The sequence below is a fragment of the Peromyscus maniculatus genome, chromosome 3 (assembly GCF_049852395.1).
Source record: "Peromyscus maniculatus bairdii isolate BWxNUB_F1_BW_parent chromosome 3, HU_Pman_BW_mat_3.1, whole genome shotgun sequence".
NCBI lineage: Eukaryota > Metazoa > Chordata > Mammalia > Rodentia > Cricetidae > Peromyscus > Peromyscus maniculatus.
In genome coordinates this window covers 44,520,324-44,540,106 of record NC_134854.1, presented here as the reverse complement: position 1 = coordinate 44,540,106, position 19,783 = coordinate 44,520,324, and the positions used below count along the sequence as shown (strand labels likewise).

At 45.4% G+C, this 19,783-nt stretch overlaps 1 protein-coding gene across 1 annotated transcript in view; it reads left to right on the top strand.

Annotated features, from left to right (window-relative positions):
• The window catches only part of Cntnap2 (contactin associated protein 2), a 2,081,518-nt gene extending 2,077,165 nt beyond the window's left edge, over positions 1 to 4,353 (top strand). Inside the window, exon 24 of the mRNA XM_042273149.2 lies at positions 416 to 4,353. Coding sequence (XP_042129083.1) covers positions 416 to 615 — 200 coding nt within the window. The 3' untranslated portion in view covers positions 616 to 4,353. The remainder of the gene's footprint in view (positions 1 to 415) is intronic.
• The last annotated feature ends 15,430 nt before the right edge of the window (positions 4,354 to 19,783 follow it).

Genomic DNA, 19,783 nt, shown 5'->3' with positions numbered 1-19,783 from the left:
TGTGCTGGCCCCGAAGCCCTGCCCTCAGTTCAGGAAGTCCATTGGATTGTCCTGGTTCTCTCTGGAGAGCGGTGTGGACAGTCAGAAAACTGGGCAAAGTGTGGAAATTCATTATTTCAGACTCTTTCCTCAGGCATCATGCGTCTGATTTACCTATCATCCACCGTCTGAAAGCCTATGCATTGTATATTTTATCTAGTGTTTTAGTTACTTTGGGTGAGAGGACACGTCGCCTTCTGGTTCCTGCTAACCCCTTTGTGTCTGGAAGCAGAAGCCATGTATGACTTCTGCTGTCCTCATGACTGTCACTGTTTTCTGTGGGAAAGAATCACATCCCAGGGAGCTGGGATGCAGGGACGAGATGGGTTTGTATGCAAGGCTTGTTTAACTTCTGGTTCTTATCTGGTCTCCCCAGGGGTCATCGCTGTGGTGATTTTCACCATCCTCTGCACCCTGGTATTCCTCATCCGGTACATGTTCCGTCACAAGGGCACCTACCACACCAACGAGGCCAAGGGAGCCGAGTCCGCCGAGAGCGCAGATGCTGCCATCATGAACAACGACCCCAACTTCACAGAGACCATTGACGAGAGCAAAAAGGAATGGCTCATTTGAGGGGTGGCACTTTAGCCACGGGATAGGGAGGGGGGAGTCAAGGGAGGAGGGGGAGGGACAAGAGCACCCTGTGTCATACCCCTGAGCACACGCTTACAGTATCAGCACAAGCTGGGGAAGGCAAGCAACCCAATATTCTTAAGACTGATGGCCACATAAAAATATACTTTTTAATATTTCTTTATAGCTGACTTCCCCCTTCTGTATCAAAACAAAATAATACGAAAATGCTTTTAGAGTTTAAGCAACAGTTGGAATTTGTAGGTAATATCTGTCTTATTTTGTGTGTGTTTAGAGGTGTTCTAAAAACCCGTGGTAACAGGGCAAGTTTTTTACATTTTTAAGAGCCCTTAGAATGTGGATATTTTTTTCTCAAGAAAAACTGATACACATCCATACAGCTTATGACATTCTCTTCCTTTCGCATCTAGTCGACTTTTAATGGGCTGTTGTAGCAACTAGTTTGTGTCCAAATAATATTTCTTTTGGTGTCCCATAAAACGGAAATGAAAAAAAAAAAATGGGCAAAGAGCCTATTTGCCAGTCTTCAAAGACACCTCAATCTAGACCAGTTTTCCGCCGGTTCTGTCTGTCAGCAGCCGGTGGAGGAAGAGTGAGTGGTTCCTGTCCTGCAGCAGTGTGACCGACACAAGTGGAGACGGCACCCGAGAATCTGGCAAAGCAAGGCCTATTGGGTTTATTGCTCCTGTTTTCCGTTGGCTTCTACATGAAGGTGTTCCATGGATGTAGTCTTAGACCTACTTAATATCTGTAACTATCAGCTATAAAACCATGGTGAGCAACTGTTATGGGACTTCTCTGTTTTACCTTCAACAGATCGGATTGTATGTGTCTACGCGTAGCCTCAGTGGGGAGTTAGAGCCAGAGGAAATGTCTTCTTTGCTGTTTCTTTTCTATTTATAACAAAAACATGGACACTTTCTAGTGAATGCATAAATTAGTGTGCTTTTTTGCTTTTTTTTTTTTTTTTTTTTGCTCTAAACTTCAAGTTTTTACACCGCTGTGATAAAATCCTAGCAGATAGCACCCTCTGGATTGCACAATACAATAAAGCCAAGTGACAGCAGCCGTTACTTTGGAATCATGCGGGAAACACTGCCATGTTTTAAACCAACTCAATTGCAGAAACACTATCATGATACAGAGTCTGAAGTCGCCACCAACTTGATCGTCAATTATCACTTTTCTTCGAGAATACAATTGTCTAGTGAATTATACATCTTAGGGTTATCAGGAATCTTGGGCAATTTGCTCCAAAAATAACTGCTTGATTTTATGTAAAACAAAAAAAAAATAGACTTTGTGTAAGTAATTGGGAGCAATTCTTCCTATTAGAGCATCCAAAAAGAATTTAACTAATTTATTTTTTTAATTACACAAAAGTTGTTTCTTGGATGGTTACCATTTATAATTGTAATATGTCGGGCCTCTTATACTTAAAAACCTCTTTTTAAAAATTTTGTAGGCTCCAACACTTTGAGGAATTAAACATGATAATTCTTTTTTTCTGCTCTTAGAAGGACAATGAGCTTAAAGTGGTATAGATGCTGTTCTTCTGATGGTCTGTCTCAGTGAGCTACATGTTCTAGTTAGTTAGGACTTTATGCACACTCTTTCAAGGTTCTCCAAATACTTAAATTACCAGAGAATCTTAATTTCTTGAGTAATGGAAAAACCTTATCCCAAGCTGTTTATTGCTCCAACTTACAATGCACTCCAAAAGGAGGTAAGAAATGAGTTCATTCTTCCTCAAATCAAGGAGTCAGAATAAAAGGAACCCCAGACCTCTTTTAATTGCAGGCAGACCTCAAACCGGTCCATGAACAACACCCTTAATTGTTAAGTCTTGCTTGTTCTTTTATAAAACATATTAAATGGAAAAGTATTTAATAGGATAAAATGTCAGAACAATGTTAACATTTACATTTGAGAGCAAAGGTCATTTTATTTCATCAAGATACCTGACCATGAAGCATTCTTTTTCATATTTTCATATTTACCATTATGGCTTAGAAGTGTTTCTGATTTTTTAAAAAACTTATTTTACAGGTATTACTTTTGTACTTAACAAATAATGCCAAATGGAAATTTAGTCTTTCTGGCATTTCTGAAGATAGCTATGTTCCTTATGCATTATCTCAGCACTTTTCTCCCCCAAATGGTTAGCAAGCCAAACCATCAGGACAGTCTCCAGAATTAAAGAGTTCCCATCCAGCCCTTCTCTTCACTCCTTCCTTCCCTTGCTCTTGCCACAAAAGGCAAACACGAAGGTCCAGCCCGTCTCACATATCAGCAAAGCTGGGGTGTTGAGTGACATCCTTATCAGTTAAGACACACGGAGATTGCTGACACAGTCTCTCCTAACTTCAGTATGGCTGGCAGACAGGACATACAAAGGTGGGTGAAGTAGTAACTAACTTGATTAGTTCCTAAATGAGTCCTAAATGACCTCTTCTTGGCATCAACGTCCTTAACCAAAGTCCCCACACCTGTGTATGACAGATATAGCCAGTATGTTCTGAATGGCAAATAATCACTTGTCTGAAGAAAAAGAAGCAATCTTCTGTTCCAGTTCCCTCCCTTGACAGTTTGGCATGCCACTGCTTCAATAGTCATAATATAACCCGAATTTGCCTAACCCTAGACTGCCTTTCATGCCCACTACCATCTCAGTGTTTTATATCCAATACATTAGCAACCAAGCATAGACTAATGGAAGCTCCTTTAAGCAATAAGACTATATAAACCAAACAAAACCCAAGACACTGTGCCAAAGGAATAAGACACACTGGTGCATGCCTATAATCCCAGCATTTGAGAGACTGGGGCAGGAGGATAATGTGTTCAAGGTCAGCCTGGGCTACACAGCAAGTTCTGGCTAGCCTGAGCTGCCTAGTGAAACTATTCTCCAAAAAGAAAAAAAAAGTTCTAAATAAATAAATGAAGCTTCAAAGAACATTGGTGGCTGACTGAGGCTTGTGCGTGCATGAACTTCCTCTGCATCTAAAACAAATATCTGTGTTTCTCAAGAAGCTAAGAAAGAACGATGCTGGATGAATGTGAAATCAGTGGCATTCTCTCCCCCCAAAATAGCCTATTCTCTGGAGCTCACAGAAACTAAGTTAGGACATCACAATAATTTCCCTGGGCCTTCTTAATATGTAAGAATGTATTTCCTCATTGCTGTCTACCAACCGTTCAAAAATAGGAAGTCTGTGAGCTTTTCTAGTTGAAGATCTGGGAACGAGGATTTAGAGGACTTTTGTTAGAAATTTCCCTGCTGTCCCGCATGGGAAGAGAACATCCCTCCCCAAAGGAGCAGGAATTCAAAGGCATCAGAGAGAGTCCCAGCATGGCCAGTGAGTAGATCTTAACCCTGTTGCTGGACATCTTAGGAGAGCACCGGGTGCATCCTGGGAAGCAGGCACAGACAAACGCTTTGTACAGCTAAAGGTGCTGCAGAGAGAAGCCACCTGGTACCCAGTTCAACCGTCCCAGGGTTCAGGGAGTGTCAGAAGACACTCACTTCTACAGTCCCGTCTGTTCCCTTTGATCTCCACTTGTTACGATTTTCTCCTCTCCTGGCTGTACCTTTCTCTTCAGGAGAGAATTAACAGTCCCTTTACATCTCCTGATTCTAAACAATGCCTGATTTGAACTCTTACTTTTTTCCCTCTTTTCTTATGCTGTCAAGCACTTAAAAAAAAAAAAAGGCAACATTTACTAAGTTGAGTTTGACTTATCCAACCAATAATAGCTTCTAAGTGTTCTTCCTGGTGAGCCGCTGATCCTGAATTGAGAAAAGGCAATCATACAGCTCACTAATTTTTGGCTAAAAGAAAAGGGCATCTTTTTTAGATGATGTTTTAGTGAGTGTGACCCCTGAGAGTCAGCTGGTGGATCTTAACATGTATATAGGCATGGCAACACACATCTACAATCTAGCATGTATCGCCAAGAAGTCAGGAATTTAAGGCCAGCTTTGGTTACATAATGAGTTCAAAGCCAGCCTGGGCAGCATGAGACTCTCTCTGCATCAAAAGAATAAGTCAGAAGAATCTCAGACCATCAAGATGATTCTGCAGGTAAAAGCAGTTTCCATGCAAAACTGGGGTAACTAAATTCAATCCACAGATCCTATAGTGGAAGGAAAGAGCTGACTCCCAAGAGTTGTCCTCTGACTCCTACACCTCCAGACTCACTCTCTCTCTCTCTCTCTCTCTCTCTCTCTCTCTCTCTCTCTCTCTCTCTCTCTCTCTCTCTCTCACACACACACACACACACACACACACACACACACACACACACACATCATAAATAAAAATTATCAAGAATCCCCACCCTTTTTTCCTTCCTAGACTTGCTATGTGATCCTGGCCATGCCCTTGAATTTCTGTCCATCCTTCCAGTGTTTGAAATGGAGCCGCTTTACCTGCTTTGAAAGACAATTATGAGCATGATGAATTCTTGACTGTGCAACACTTTGAAGCCCAAATATAAATTCCAAGGTCAAAGGAACCTCATAAAAGACTGACTTGGCTTGTGGTTGTAAGCTGCATCTAAAAAGTACTGTTCAAACAATGTAGCCATGCACACACATGGAGACTTGGGGGCATTGTTGAATCACTGCTGAATTATGACTCAGAAAGACCTCTGGGCAGCTAGGCTGTCAACATAGGAAAGTAGAACACAGTGGAAACCTGGAGAAATTGGAAATTTTATTGTAAATCACTGAATCCTCACTTGGGCATGACTTGTGGCTCACAGTGTACACATAGTCTCAGACAGCCAGTAACTGGAATATAAGTCGGACACACACACACACACACACACACACACACACACACACACACACACACACACACCCTGCAGTCACCCTGCATGGCAATGTCAGAAACCCTAAAGAGCGTTTTTTTTTAACCATAGTATTTTTTTCCCCTATCATTTAGAATGGTCTGTTAAAAAAAAAAAATCACTGTCAATAAAACAGAGAAATTATGTCCAAAAGTTGAGTAAAGACTGAAAGAAGGTAATAAAGATAAAAAGGGGCACACGTGTGTTCTTGTGCAACATCCATTCACACGTTTCTGTTCCAGATGGAAATGTGCCGTAAGAACACGTCTGCTAAGATAGTTTGCCCCATTTCCCAGGCTCAGCTGACTCACTTGGTTGCTGGCTTCTGCAATGGCTGTGAAGGTGTGGCGGTTGCTCCCGAGTAGGCCAAGAAACTGTTCTCGATGTTGCCGACTCTCAGTTTTGCTTTGCCGGGTTCTTCTCACTTTGGAAGTGAGCACTCGGTGTCTGTGGAGATTAGTGTTGAGGAAGGCCCAGGCTGAGCATTCTTCCTGGGAGTCAGTCAGGACTCCAGCCCTGTGAAACAACACCGAATTTCACTCTCTAAAAGCAACAGCATGTAAACTAGAATGAAAGAAGGAAATTATGTATGTATGCCTATTATTCTTTTGTGAATGTCTTTCATTTACCTAAAATTATATTAGAAACCAGATTGATAAATAAAAGATTCAAAATAGTTTTAATTATCCTAAAAGCAATTCTTTGTGTCTGATACCCATTGGTTATTTTAGGATTAATTCCCATCCTTCTGCAAATGAGCAAAAGTAGATGTCTACCGAGAATACGACTGGCCTGAAGGCTATAGAGATGTAGACAGTCCTCAAAGGCAGGTCTTGTCTGGATCCATGGTTAACCTTCCCTTACAGGCATACCCACCCCTAACATTTTTGCATAAAGTAGCTTAATGGATATTGACTTCATATTTTGGGTTAATTTACATGCATCTTGATAAAATGTGGTTAGAGTCAATTGATCTCTAAAATATATGCTAACCCTTATCTGGAAAGTAGGGCATGCTGGACAATGGCCAGATGGATCCAGGCCAATAAACTGACTAAGAGGCTTTGGGGCTGCATCTGTAGCTGCTAATCTGGTGATTACATCCCATGTGCATTAAAAGCTAAATTGTTCCCATTTGCTAGTCTTCTGTTGCCATGGGAAGCCATTTCCTTTCACTCGATTATTAGTGTGGATCTATATGTGTACCAAGGATATGTGAATTCCAGTCAATACACCCAGCTTCACTGTTCTGCACTGATCCCCAAGACCAATCCACACAAAAGCCCTCAGAATGTTCAGAAATCACCATGACATAGGGTGATTTGTAGAATTCCACTTTTCAAATATGACCCAACAGGAACAAATGCAGAGGGAATGTCACCTGAGAAAGGGAAATCCGTGCTCTAGACGTGCATAACGATGTTGAGAGGGACAAACTGGCAGCTTTGGGGCTTGCCAGCTCCAGGAAGAGCCTTGGAGCCACAGTCCGCTTGCTTCCTTCCAGTCCCACTGATGACAAACCTTGTCTACATGGACACAGGAAATTCCAGTAGGGCATCGACTTTATTCTGTATGAGATAATATTTGCTAGATAGGCAGTGGAACTAAATGAGAATGGAAAGAAGAATGGGAGAGAGGACTTCATATTGAAGACAATTATGACACAATTGTCTTCAAAAAACATAATCCCAGCACCTGAATTTGCCTCTCTACCAGCAACCCCTCCTCCCTGCACACTGTGGCATGCTGCAGAGACACACAGCTCAAAGCAGAGAAGGGACACAATTTTCCTTTCCTGGTCACATGTCCTTGCCTGTCTGTTCACCTTATTCAGCATCTGGGTATACGGTAAGACTCCTGGAACAGCAAGTTGTTACCATCCATGTCAGGCCATCCCCAAAGGAAAGAAACATGAGAAAGCACAGCCATTTCTTCCAAAAATATAAAGTCAAGATTATAAGATCAGTGACGACCTGATCAGATGGAAACCGAGAAATGAATTTATTTTGTCATTAAAAAGGAAAGGCAGAAAATACAAATTCGAAGCATAGGAAAATACATGCTAAAATAGGGGCAGTCCTTTATATCATGAAGGCTCTGAGTGGGAAGTGCAAACTGATGCCCTACAACCTAGTATACTTGAACCAGATACAAGCTAAAACCGGAAAGAATCATGTTAGAGACAAATAGAGGTGAAAATACTTCATGTCACAACTACTAAAAATTATTGTGGGTAAATGGACACATGTCCATATATGCATGATGTCTTCCAAACAAAATAACAGATTGCTTCAATAATCACCTCATTATACGGATCTTAAAGGCAGTCAAGACTATTAATGCTTGTGAAACACTTCCATGTACTTAGCACCACCCTAGGTCATCCAGGGCTAAGCTAACAAGGTGGACACAGCCCTGGTCTCACAAAACCTGCATCTTAGAGGGAACAGAAGCACATAAACTAACGTGCAATAAAGCACTAAGTGATTTGTACCCAAGGCCCTGAAATAGAGCATGTGATGGGGTGCCGAGGGACCTTCTCAAGGAAGGCAGTGTGGCTGACAAATAAAGGGAAGTGAGCCTGCCAACAATGAGAGCAAGCCTCCTTAGAGAGCAGGGCAGAGTCCAGTGTAAGGGACTGAGGGAAGGAACTTAGAGGCTCAGATCCCAGAGGTCAGAGGACAAAAGGAGGAGCAGGAGCAGATGGCTCCAGAGACCTGTGAAGGGCAAACTGAGTACAACAGACTCCAGACAACTATAAACTGCGTGCATGCGTGCGTGCGTGCCGTCACTATTCTCCAGGGAAGGAGAGTCAGAAGGCTGGAGACAGAACAGCAGGGAGAGGGAGAGATTTAAGAGACAGAGAACATGGGTTCTGGTTTCCTATTTCTGAGCAGTAGTTTAAGCACAGTCGAGTAGAAGCTACAACACGAGGTCATGTGTGGCACCAGACAAGGAAGGCACAGGTAATTCGATCAGGCAATCAATGAGCAATCAATGTCACAGATAGTACATAGGCAAAGGTCACGTAAAAGGAGAGCTTGAGAATGTTCCACATATTACGGACCTGAAGGGCACCAAGGGACAACGTCTTGAGATGCTTCCTCCCGACAGATTAACACACAGCACCCTGCAGGGAGGTGAAAAGGAAGAATGTGTCCACTGTTCCCATCTGCAGTTGCAGAAAAAAACCCTTCCTACTCGGTGCTGGCCTGAACAGGACTTAGCAAATCACTCTCCCGAGCGTGGATGGAGAAACAACCTCAGATGGGAAGTTTTACGTCGGAGCTAGTGCCGCTAATGCCGGCAGAGCCCTCCTGCTCGTGAAGCGGTGTTTCTGAAGCTGGGCCACTGGGCAGATGTCGCTTGCTATTCATCCCGTTGGAAATAAAATGTTCCTGGCTAAATCACAGATCTGGCTAGAAGCACGCCCTGGGCTTTGTTGTTTTTTTGTTTTTAAAAAAAAAAAAAAAAATACAAGATGCTTCTTCCATATATTTCTGGCTGATCAAGTTATCACTCCTCTAAATTAAATTTACAGAGCTCGTTCTCTTTTATTCCAAGCAGTAACCATGGCATTCTCTAAATCATTGCCAGTGTAGCAGATATATCGATCACTGCCAGGCCTGTCATTAGGAATCTCAGTTTAAGCACTGCCGGAGCGAGCTCTGAAGTTTAATTAGTGTCCCCGTCTGGTGTTGTAAAATACAAGCCTGGGACATATGGGAAAGAAAAATGAGCTAATGTGAATCTAAAAGGCTCGAAGCCGGCAGCGAGCGAGCGTGCGCGGAGAGCTGAACTGCTTCTGCTCCCCGTGGCACGCCATTGCACCTTGATGCGGTGCGTGAAAATATTTATTTGTTCTTCTCAGGAAGACAACTGTTTTCCGGAGCAATGGAGAAGGAACAAATGACAGGCAGCGGGTCATGTGACCAGGCTGCGTGAGAACACGGAGTCCCACAACTGTCATCCCTGGACGTAATCACTGGCGAGGCTTTGAGGGGCATGGCCTGGCTTTGAGGAGAAGCCAGCTGGCTCCACCTCCGCGAGCACAGCTCTAAGAAGGGGGTGCAGGTGCAGCCGGGTGTGTAACTGGGGCCACACGTGCCAGATCCTACATAAATGAGTCAAGACTTTAAAAACTGCCTTCATATATCCAGTTCTCCCCTTCAGGGTAACAGCGTTGATCTGTAGAAGCTCTGAACTCCTGGAGGAGGGGATTTGCTGAGGGTTCAAAGTTGACGTCCCTGCTGCCAGCAGGCCATACCAGCTACCGCTAGGAAGAGAGGAGCACTAGGTCCCGCTCGATAGGATCCTTCCGAGGTTCCATCTGAATATGCAGCCTGTTTGCTGCACTCGGAGGCAATCTTGGTTTCTTTTCTGTGGTTGTGACAAAAAATACTCTGACAAAAGCAATTTAGGGGAGAGGGGTTTATTTTAGCTTACAATTCCAGGTTGCGGTCCATCATTTTGGGAAAGTCAAGACGGAGGGAACTTGAAGTAGCTAGTCACAGTCATAATCAAGAGCAAAGAGAGAATGGATGCATGCATGCTTGTGCTGGGTAAGCTTTCTCCCCTGTGACAGCTCAGGATCTCCTGCCTACTCACAGTTCCTTGATCCTCCCCCTTCAATAATAGAATCAAGATAATCCGATCTAGGAATGCCCTCAAGGCCAACCTGATCCGCACAATCCCTCGTGAGGGCTCTCTTCCCAGGTGATCCAGAGTGTTAGATTAACAATTAAACTAAGCATCATGTATGGCCCACTCACTCTCCCTCATCTACCGGATCCAGAGTTTCCAGGTGCATAGAACGTTCCCACCATCTCCTGACCCTGGATCTCTCTCCTGCTCACTTGATCTGCTCTACCTGACACATCTGTGCCTTTCCACATTCTGGAAGAGCCCAGAAGTGGCCCTTTGAATTACCAGCCAGCACACAAAGTGCCTGGAGCTGGAAGCAGCTTTTGTTCTTACCAACTTCCCCTCCTGTGTGCTCCCGTGGAGAATGCTCGCTCCCTGGCCCCATCTCTGGGGGAGCACAACATGTCCAGACTTCCACCTCCTACACCCCTGATTTCTCCTTCATTGGAGCCCCAGCCTAGGAAGACTGCTTCTCAGTGGGCCTAGCTGGAGAATTTGTGAGGACTACTTCAAAATGAAAAGCTGAGTTCATCAAGAACAGAGAAATTGATCTCTCTTTCCCATGGCCTTCCACCCTAGCCCACATAGACAGAAACTCCAGATCATTACAAACCTCTACACCAGCTACATTGAGTGCCTAAGACTAAGAGCAGGATGGGTAATGGTGGCGCACGCCTTTAGTCCCAGCACTTGGGAGGCAGAGGCAGGCAGATCTCTGTGAGTTCGAGGCCAGCCTGGTCTACAGAGTGAGTTCCAGGACAGCCAGGACTACACACAGAAACCCTGTCCCAGAAAAAAACAAAACAAAACAGCAACAACAGAAGAAAGAGTGGAAAGAGGCCCTAGCCCGGCTCTCTGCTGAGCAGAAGCCAGTGTGGATGGGAGGTGTCAATTAGTTTTCCCCAGGGATGTCACATTGCCTGACCATGGTATCCTGTGCACCCAGGCTCCCCTGGGGCAGAGAACCAGGGAAGAAGAGAGACACCACTCCCAAGGCACAACATAACTTGTCTCAGACCCTGGTGGAAGGTAGCTTGGATTCCAGGACCTGAGGAGGGAGCTGAGTCAGGCTCCTGCATGGAGAGCAGCTGAGATCCTTCCGTGATAAATGTCCATGAGAGACTGTACAGGCACTGAGACTCCAGGCCTGGGGCATGCTCCTCTGTCCACGAACCTCACTTGCAAACACAGTATCAATCTCAAGAGGGCAAGCCTGGCAACACCAGTGTAGGCCCTAAGTATGAAACAAGAGTAGGGTCCCTCTGGCACAGGGAAATGCCAAGGCAGCCTGGCAGGTGGCCACAACTCCCTTATTTCACAGTTCCCTGGACCTCTAGTCTAGCATCTCTCCCTCTACTTTGCTTCAGCAGCCTCAGTCATGGGGTTACCCTGGACCCTGTCACTCTGGGCCAGTACCGGGTAGCATCCTGCCCACCCTGGTGTGAAGGACACAGGGTTTGCTGTCATCTCCCCTCTCTGGGAGCCCATCCTCTGTATTCTTGCCTGCTGCCCCACTTGCCACCCCTGCTCCGACCTGGACTTGAACACCAGCTACAGATCTTCTTCCAGCTGACATCCCTCTCCTTCTGGAGCCCCAGACGAGTGCTTCAGGGACAGTTTGAAGGCTGGAGAGGTGGCTCCTTAGTTACGGGCACTCGCTGCTCTTGCAGAGGATCCATGCCAGACTCTATGAAATGTTTTTCCATTGTTCAGTGGAATTTGAGAAGGCGACCAGTTTGGACTGAATAGATTGAGCACCTACCCTAGATGCAACAACCAAACCAACACCAAAGCTATGAGTCTGACCTTCAGTGGAGAAAGACAGCAACCCGAACTCCAGGGGCCTCTGTTTCATCCCTCACAGAAAGCGTATCCAGGGATAACCGGATACTAGCCAATCTACTTTCAGTGTGATGCTGTCTCATCATGGAGCTGGTTCCCGTGATGGTAGGACCACATAAACTAATATGCAAGAGTGCTATTTTAGGCTTTATTAGGATGGCTGCTCAAGCTACATGGGAGATGAAGCTTCAACCAAGAGCAAGTGGGACCAGCGGCTCCTCCAACAGAGAAAGAGGGGTCACATAGACAGGGAAGAGTCCCTGCATTGACTCCCATCCAGACGCTCCATGCAAAACAGGCGTTAAAGCTTGAGAGCAGTGCCCTGTCCTGACTGGCTCAAGTGTGAACTGGTCAGCTCTGTTGACTGGGGTAAGGAAGGTGTTCAGGAAGCTGCCCTTAGTCTGCATCGGTGACAGCAGGATGTAGTTACAGCTCCTGCATTTTTAATTCTGGAGCTGGGTAAACTCTGCATCTTCCTTAATGTTCTTCTTTGACTTTTCTATGACAGCACAAAGTAGGTATTCTCTTTGCAGGGCCCCTTACAGGATTTGACCTTGTCAGCCTTTTTTAGGCTGTCCCCAACTGTCCCAAAGCTGCCTCATACAAACCCTACTGTTCAGGCATGCCCAGCTTAGTACTTCTCTACTTCCAGATAAGATGCCATCACATTCACAAGTCACACACGTCCTAGTGTCATTTCTGTTGCAGTGAGAAACAAAACACCCTGACAAAAGGCAACTTAGGTCAGGAAAGGGTGCATTCAGCTCATAATTCAAGCTTGCATAACTTAAGCTCATTGTTGAGAGGAAGTGAAGTCAAGGCAGGAACTCCAGTCATATCACATCCACAGTCAAGAACAGAGAGCAGCTAATGCACTCATGCTGCCTGCTTTCTCGCCTATCTAGCTTTCTGCTCATACAGCTCAGGGCCCAGCCTAGGGAATGGTGCCACCCAGGGTGGCCTGAGTCAATGAACAAGACAATCCCCCACAGACAGATCCACAGTTCCTGAGTGCTTTACTACATGAGTATGTATAGGGTTTCTGACTAGGCTTCCTGTGATTCCTTTGTGCAAAGAAGAAACTGCTTTTGTAATAACTTCTAAGGTCTCCCGACATGCTACATAGTATAAACTCCTCTCCATTCTTTGATCTTCTGGCTTACTCACTGTGTTTGTGCTCACCAGGAAGAGAATCCATCACACTTGGTTGCACTTTCTTTATCGGCCTAAGTGATCAAAGACTAAGATCACTCTTCTTGTGGTTGCCCTGGCCATTGACAACTGACTCCACACAGAGCTAAGCTTCAAATATAACCGGGCAAGCTCTTCTACCTGAGAGCTTTATATACGTTTATTCGTCAAAGTACCAGAAAGTCTTCCTTTGGGGGGTCAGTGAGTTTTCAGGTGTCCAGCTTCTGTTAGTAGATGGATAATCCCCATATTTGAACATCTCTCCTCAGACCCTATCTTAGTGATCTGACTTCTAGTATCTGAGCAGTAGTTAGATGGCAAATTCTGTCTTACTTGAATGCAAACAACAGGGACGGGGACCAAGAAGGCTGAAGAACTGAAAGTAGTGAAAGCCACTCACATGTACAGTTAATAGTCCTTAATAACTATGATTCAGGAATAACAGCAACAAAAAAGAACTCTTACCTTGCATGGAGAGAGGAGATGGTGTCAACTGGGACTAGACCTAAGTCACTGGTTCCTTGGGGGCAGGTCAACTGACACCAACTACTGAAATGAAACCTGTATTTGAAAAATAGCTGCAGAGGTCCATCTGGGGTGTGTGTTAGTTCCTGAGTTCAAATCTTAGTACATTCGATCAAACATCTTCCCCCATCCTCTCCCAAATCCAGAAAGAGAGACGCCAGTATTCTTTGAGTGGTAACTGGTGAAGAAGTCATAAGGTACATCTAATCATAGGGTAGGCATCCTACTGAGTCTGTTGGGCCATTTTCAGTAAAGCCCATGTCCTCACCTTGAGTGAAATAAAATCCACAGCTTCCTCCCGCCTCTCTCCTTTTCTTGCCTCTTTGGTATTCTGCAAAACTTCTACAGTCAAGATGCTAAAGATACATGTAATGATACGGTCACCCACATATAGTTCCTTATGTGGATCCATGCACCTCTCTGGAATGCACATACCCTGTCTTCTCAGGAATGACTCGCATAGCAAGAAGTGAATCTACTAGCCATGCTTGTCAGAAGTAGGGGGCTTGAGGTATGGAAGAGATATAAATTTGAGAATATGGAAATATGCTTCTAATCACGTTGTCTTGGATTCCTATTCAAGTATATCCTCAAAAGCTGGAAGAAAAAAATTATTAGCTTCAACCAGAGCCCAACTATCAGTTCTGAGACAACAGCGAGGATTTATGATAACAATCCCCGCCCCCCAAGCCTCGAAGGGGAGTGCTGAAGCTATGTAAGACCAAGGGCAGGTGGGTAATTAAGTCAGTAACCAGGAAAGAAGCCAATATGTTGCTTTGTGGTCTAAAGAAAAAGCCCTGAAGAAATAAGCAGGTGCTCAGCGCCCTCTTCATCCAAAACCTAACTCCATGGTCTTCAGTGAGTGATGGAAACTGTGACACAATATCAATTGCCAACTTGACAGAATCCACAATCACCCTGGTGACAAACTCAGCATGTGGCACTTCGTGGGGCAGCCCTAGCAAATGGAACCAGTCAGAGGAAAAATTACACATCTACACATGAAGATGGACCAAATGCACACAAGCCTGCCTACTGAGCGGTACCAGAGCCCGGGAAAGTTAGTTGCAATATTAATAGTTGCAGGAAGTGGAAGGGAACCATTCCCACAGAAAAGAAGATGCAGGGCCACCATAATGGGAAGTGGAAACCCTACCAAGCACATTCAAGGCTATTAGCTCACATTGTGGGCAGGAGTCCATTCAATAAACATCGCCCTACCCATTTAGATAGATCTCAGAGCTACAGACCTGACCCAAAAGCCTGACCCTTCACCACCGGGAATAAAGAGGCAGATTTTATCTCCTGATTCCAGAAAGCCAAGCCTCAATACTTCAAGTTGCTGTTGTTAGGCCCTATATTTGTTTTGTTGCTGTTTTGTGCATGTTATGGGTTACCATGCAGTGTGCAATGTATTTGTATAGATGCTTAGTTCTACAAGAAAAGGAACGACTTTGGCCATTTCAGATTATAATCATGTAAAACTCACTTCTCAAATACTTGACCTTTTCTCTAGAAGCTCCTTCATCAGTCAACAAGTGTGTGTTTATCCATACTGTAGGGGATCTCCTTTGCTTTTTCCTTATCAGTAAGACCACCCCAGGTTAGCCCACTCTACCATCTTCATATATTGCAAAGTATTGGAACAAAAAGAGTTCTTCCTTATACAGAAGACCAAACTGATACCTGAGAAGTCCTATCTCCTCAGAACCATTCATTTTCTCGGGGTTTTCTTTCTATTGTCAACAAATGTACATTTTTTTTGAGATAAGGAGTTTGAGCACAAGGCTTGTTAAGCACCTACTACAGGGGAGACCAGTAAAGAGCTGTGGGAAGCAGAACAAAGAGGAGCTATATTTACTGAAAGATGAAGCCAGGCGGTGGTGGCGCACGCCTTTAATCCCAGCACTCGAGAGGCAGAGGCAGGCGGACCTCTGTGAGTTCGAGACCAGCCTGGGCTGCAGAGTGAGTTCCAGGAAAAGGCACAAAGCTACACAGAGAAACCCTGTCTTGAAAAACCAAAAAAAGAAAAAAAAAGTAGTGAAAGACGGATTTCAGCTAAAACCCTCTGAGGGGAGTTTATACCAATAGCTTCCACTGAGGTGGTTGTGCCCCCAGAGGACACTTAGCCATGGCTGGAGACATTTTGATCATGCTGGCTAGGGCAGGGCATGCTATTGGTAGATGGTAGGCAGAGGCCAGGGCTGCAAACACCCAACACTCCATGGTTTCCTCCATCCCCAGCCACTGTCTGTCAATTACCAGGCTGAGATGTCATAAGTTGAGAAATTCTGACCTGTGGTAGTAACAGAAAAAGACGAATCCATGGCTAAGACCTGTAGTTCCAGAACTTAGAAGGCTGAGAGGCAGAAATGTTTCCTCAAGTTTGGGGTCAGTCTAGACCATAGAGTAGGTTACACTTGGGCTATGGAGTGAGATCCTTTCTCAGAGGGGGCAGGGGATAGAAGAGAGAGGAGGAGAATAACAGACAGGAGATGCTATTAGTTTCTTCTCTGTGTCTGTGTTTAAGTGCCAAGAGCAGAAGCAACTTAAGGAAGTTAAGCAGTTTAGCTTGGCTTATGGTTCCAGAGAAGGAGCTGTCACTAATGATGGGCGAGGCACGGCAGCAGAGGCCCGATCAAGAAGCTGAGAGATCACATTTCCATACAGACCACTCCTGTCTACTACATGGGCCTTAGACCAGTCCGCATGCAGAGTGGTCTGTCCCGTGAGAGTGAGCAGATAAACTTGAACTTCTGAGGACAATGGCATCCCCAAAGTGTACTGTTGCCCTCCTCATCTTTCTGGTAGAAAAGACAATGAAGTGCACAGAATGTGGAATGCACACACCCATACATGAGTACACACCTGAGTACCTCACACTTCCATGTGAACTCTAATGCTTCCCTCAAAGAGGCAAGCTGCTGACTAGAGTAGATGTCCAGCTAGGCAGGACAGAGAGGACATGGCTTCTGATAAGTCCCAGGACAACCCCAAAAGGAGAGCCACTTAACTCCATGAAAGAAGATTAAATCTGATGGTTAAACTTGGCTTTTCCAGACGGGGCAGCAAATTAAAGATTTTTTTTCTAGACTCTGGAGAAACTTCACAGGCAAAAGTCTCATCCCTAGCTCTAACTAAAATTTTAAAATGTTGTATCGTCCCGTGATTTTGTCTATAAATGCCAAACAGGTCTCACTGATTTAAGTCCTAGCTGAGGGGCTCAGCAGTGTGGCACCAGAAAATAATGGAGCTGTCTGTTCCAGTGTCCCCTGGCGTTCATGCAATCCAGACACTTGTAAATACTCAGCTTGTCCCCTCGCCCTGGGACTTTCTACAGCCTGTACAAATGTGGAGCCATCTGGAGAGCAGAGGTCCCTTCTCTCCTTCCCACGGTTCCACACATCCCACAGAACCATTGCATGACATCAGCTGGCTTTGGAAACTGGCATGTTTCTGGCTCAGGCATGGTCTGAAGGGATTCAGGATGGCAGATGTATTCACATGATCTATGACAGATACGGCTTCAGAAAATGTCGGTGTTAATATTTAATACTATTTGAATAACTGCCCTGTTTGTCTCACTTAGCATGGCAGGCACCAGGGGGCCACTGCAGGTCTCCCTGGGTGCTCGGCAGAAGCTTATAGAAAATGCTCAATCAGCAGGATATTCAATAATGCAAACTCGAGGTTCAGATCTGCTCTGAGAAATTACATTTATCTTGTTATACATGGCTCAGGGAGACCCCAGAACGCTGGGTACACAGAATGCATTTGGTGTGTGAGAGTAACAAGAATGACAGAAATCTACCTGTGAGGTTTAAAGCTTGTGTTAACAACAGGAAACAAGAAACAGTAGGGCTTTTGAGGCCATCATAAAGAGTGTTTATTAGACTATGGCACTCACTTCGCAGTGCAGGCCTCAAGGACAGGAGTAAGGAGCCCTTCATCTTCCAGGGCGGCCACCTCCCTCCCCACTGTCCTCTCCCACCCCACCCCCACCCCATCCCCCGCTGTGCAGAACTCAGAGCCTAGAGTTGATTCTCTGTAACTCTCAAATCCTGAAATTCACATATTTCTCAAGGAATCTTTCCAGAGGTCCACATGGACTGTGTGCTCCCTTCCACGGGTCACATTGAACAGTTGTTTAGGACAGCAAGAGCTAGCTACAATTGCCCATATTATTACCCTAATATTCTTGAAAAGGGTTTAGCCCATAGATGGGAAAGCAGAGGTCATCTGGAGCAGTTTAAGGCAACTGGACACAAAGAAAAGTGAGTCATATCTCGAGCACCTGTCTTAAGTACTTCAGAGACTCGGGTCAGGGGGAAGTTAATTGCAGAGCCCGCGGGAACCGTCCTCCAACCCCTGGGAAGGAGCAAACCCCCAGGAGACGTGACTGAGCTTCGTGACCATTTTCCCACTCTTGTGTCACCCCCTGAGTGACCAGAGTGTGGCAAGCAAAATCTAAGACCTAAGGCCCCATCTGGGGCTAGCACTCAGGATCATCCAAGTACACAGGTGGTGTCTGAGGGTCAGTGCCACCCCAGGTGCTGACGCCTGGGTTCCTCTTTTATCTTGGCTGTGTCCCATGTCCTGAGGGTAGCAAACCTCCTTCTCTAATCCCTCCTCTTATGGCTTGAATGTAAACTGTGTCCCTCACAAGCTCATGTGTTTGGACAACTGGCTCCAGCTGGTGTGTGCTGTTTGGAAAAGCTATGAGACAGGGTGCCCCGCTGGTAGATGTGGGCCACCAGGGGCAGGACTTTGAAGGTTGTACCCATCTCGGGTTCTAAACTAGCTCTCTGTGTTCTGGTCCACTGAGATCTGAGGGCCACCCCTGCTCTCTACTCAGAGCGGTTCCTGCCACTATGCCTCTCCTACCATCCTAGACTACAATTCTCTAAAACCGTGAGTCCAAACAGAACCTTAATCATTTAAGTCGCTTCTGTCAGGGATTTTGACATTTAAGAGAGAGAGAGAGAGAGAGAGAGAGAGAGAGAGAGAGAGAGAGAGAGAGAGAGAGAGAGAGAGATCACTAACACATCTTCCTTTTATTCTGACCATGTCATTTCAGGAACACATCCCAGGGTACATCACCTAGACTGACCCAAAGGGTCCAGTTGAAATACCTCGCCTGAATATGAAATGAATCACTTCAATCGGTCCAAGGGTCGAATTTTGAGTATTTCCTTAGTTGCTAGTGTTTTGGAGACTGAAGCGGACAGACAGTATGTCTCTCCGAGTGTCTGTCAAAATGAAGCTTGTAGAAAATGCTCAACCAGCAAGATGTTCAATAATGCAGAAAGAGAGCCAGACACTAGGGGTGGACCAGAGGAGTCCTGTCCCCACCAGGGCTCACGTTAGATGAGGAAGTATGCCGAAAGTGAGACTTGAAAGGACTGTGCGCAGGAGCTAGGTGCAGGCACACCAGCTCTGCGCATGCCCAGGATGTAGCACCAGCTCTCTCACAGATAACTTCACGGGCCGCAACGAAAGCCTTTCCTGTGGCACTTAGGACCATTCTTCTGAAACTTGGTCCCCTCGCTGGGGCAGAAATCACTCTGCCATGGGTATATCTCCACCCGCCTTCTCCAGAGCAACAGAATCAACAAAGTGTACAGACACACAGAAAGACATCCGTGATGAGGCTCACAGGACGGTGAGGACGGTGGAAGCTGAGAGGTTTCACAGCCTGGGGCTTGCAGGCTGAGGCCCTGCAAATACAAACTGAGACCAGAAACCTATGGATAGGCCTGTTCCAAGTCTCAAGACCTGATAACCAGAAGTGCTGGTGTCTGACGTAACAGCGGTATCGGCAGAGCAGTTTGGCCACCCCTCACTGTTTTGTTCTCCTCTGGACCCTCCCTACAGGTCTTCATCACACAGTTTGCTGATTCGAAATCTTTTAGAAACAACCTCACAGACACACCCAGAAATGTTCCTTAGCTAGCCATGTGAGCATCCCTTACTCCAATCAAGCTGGCACCCCTAGTTAGCCATCACAGTCTCGGTCTGAAATGGAAGAAGATATGCTCTCATTGATACACATGTTCGTCTGTTTAACGATTTCATTTTAGGTACGTTAGCT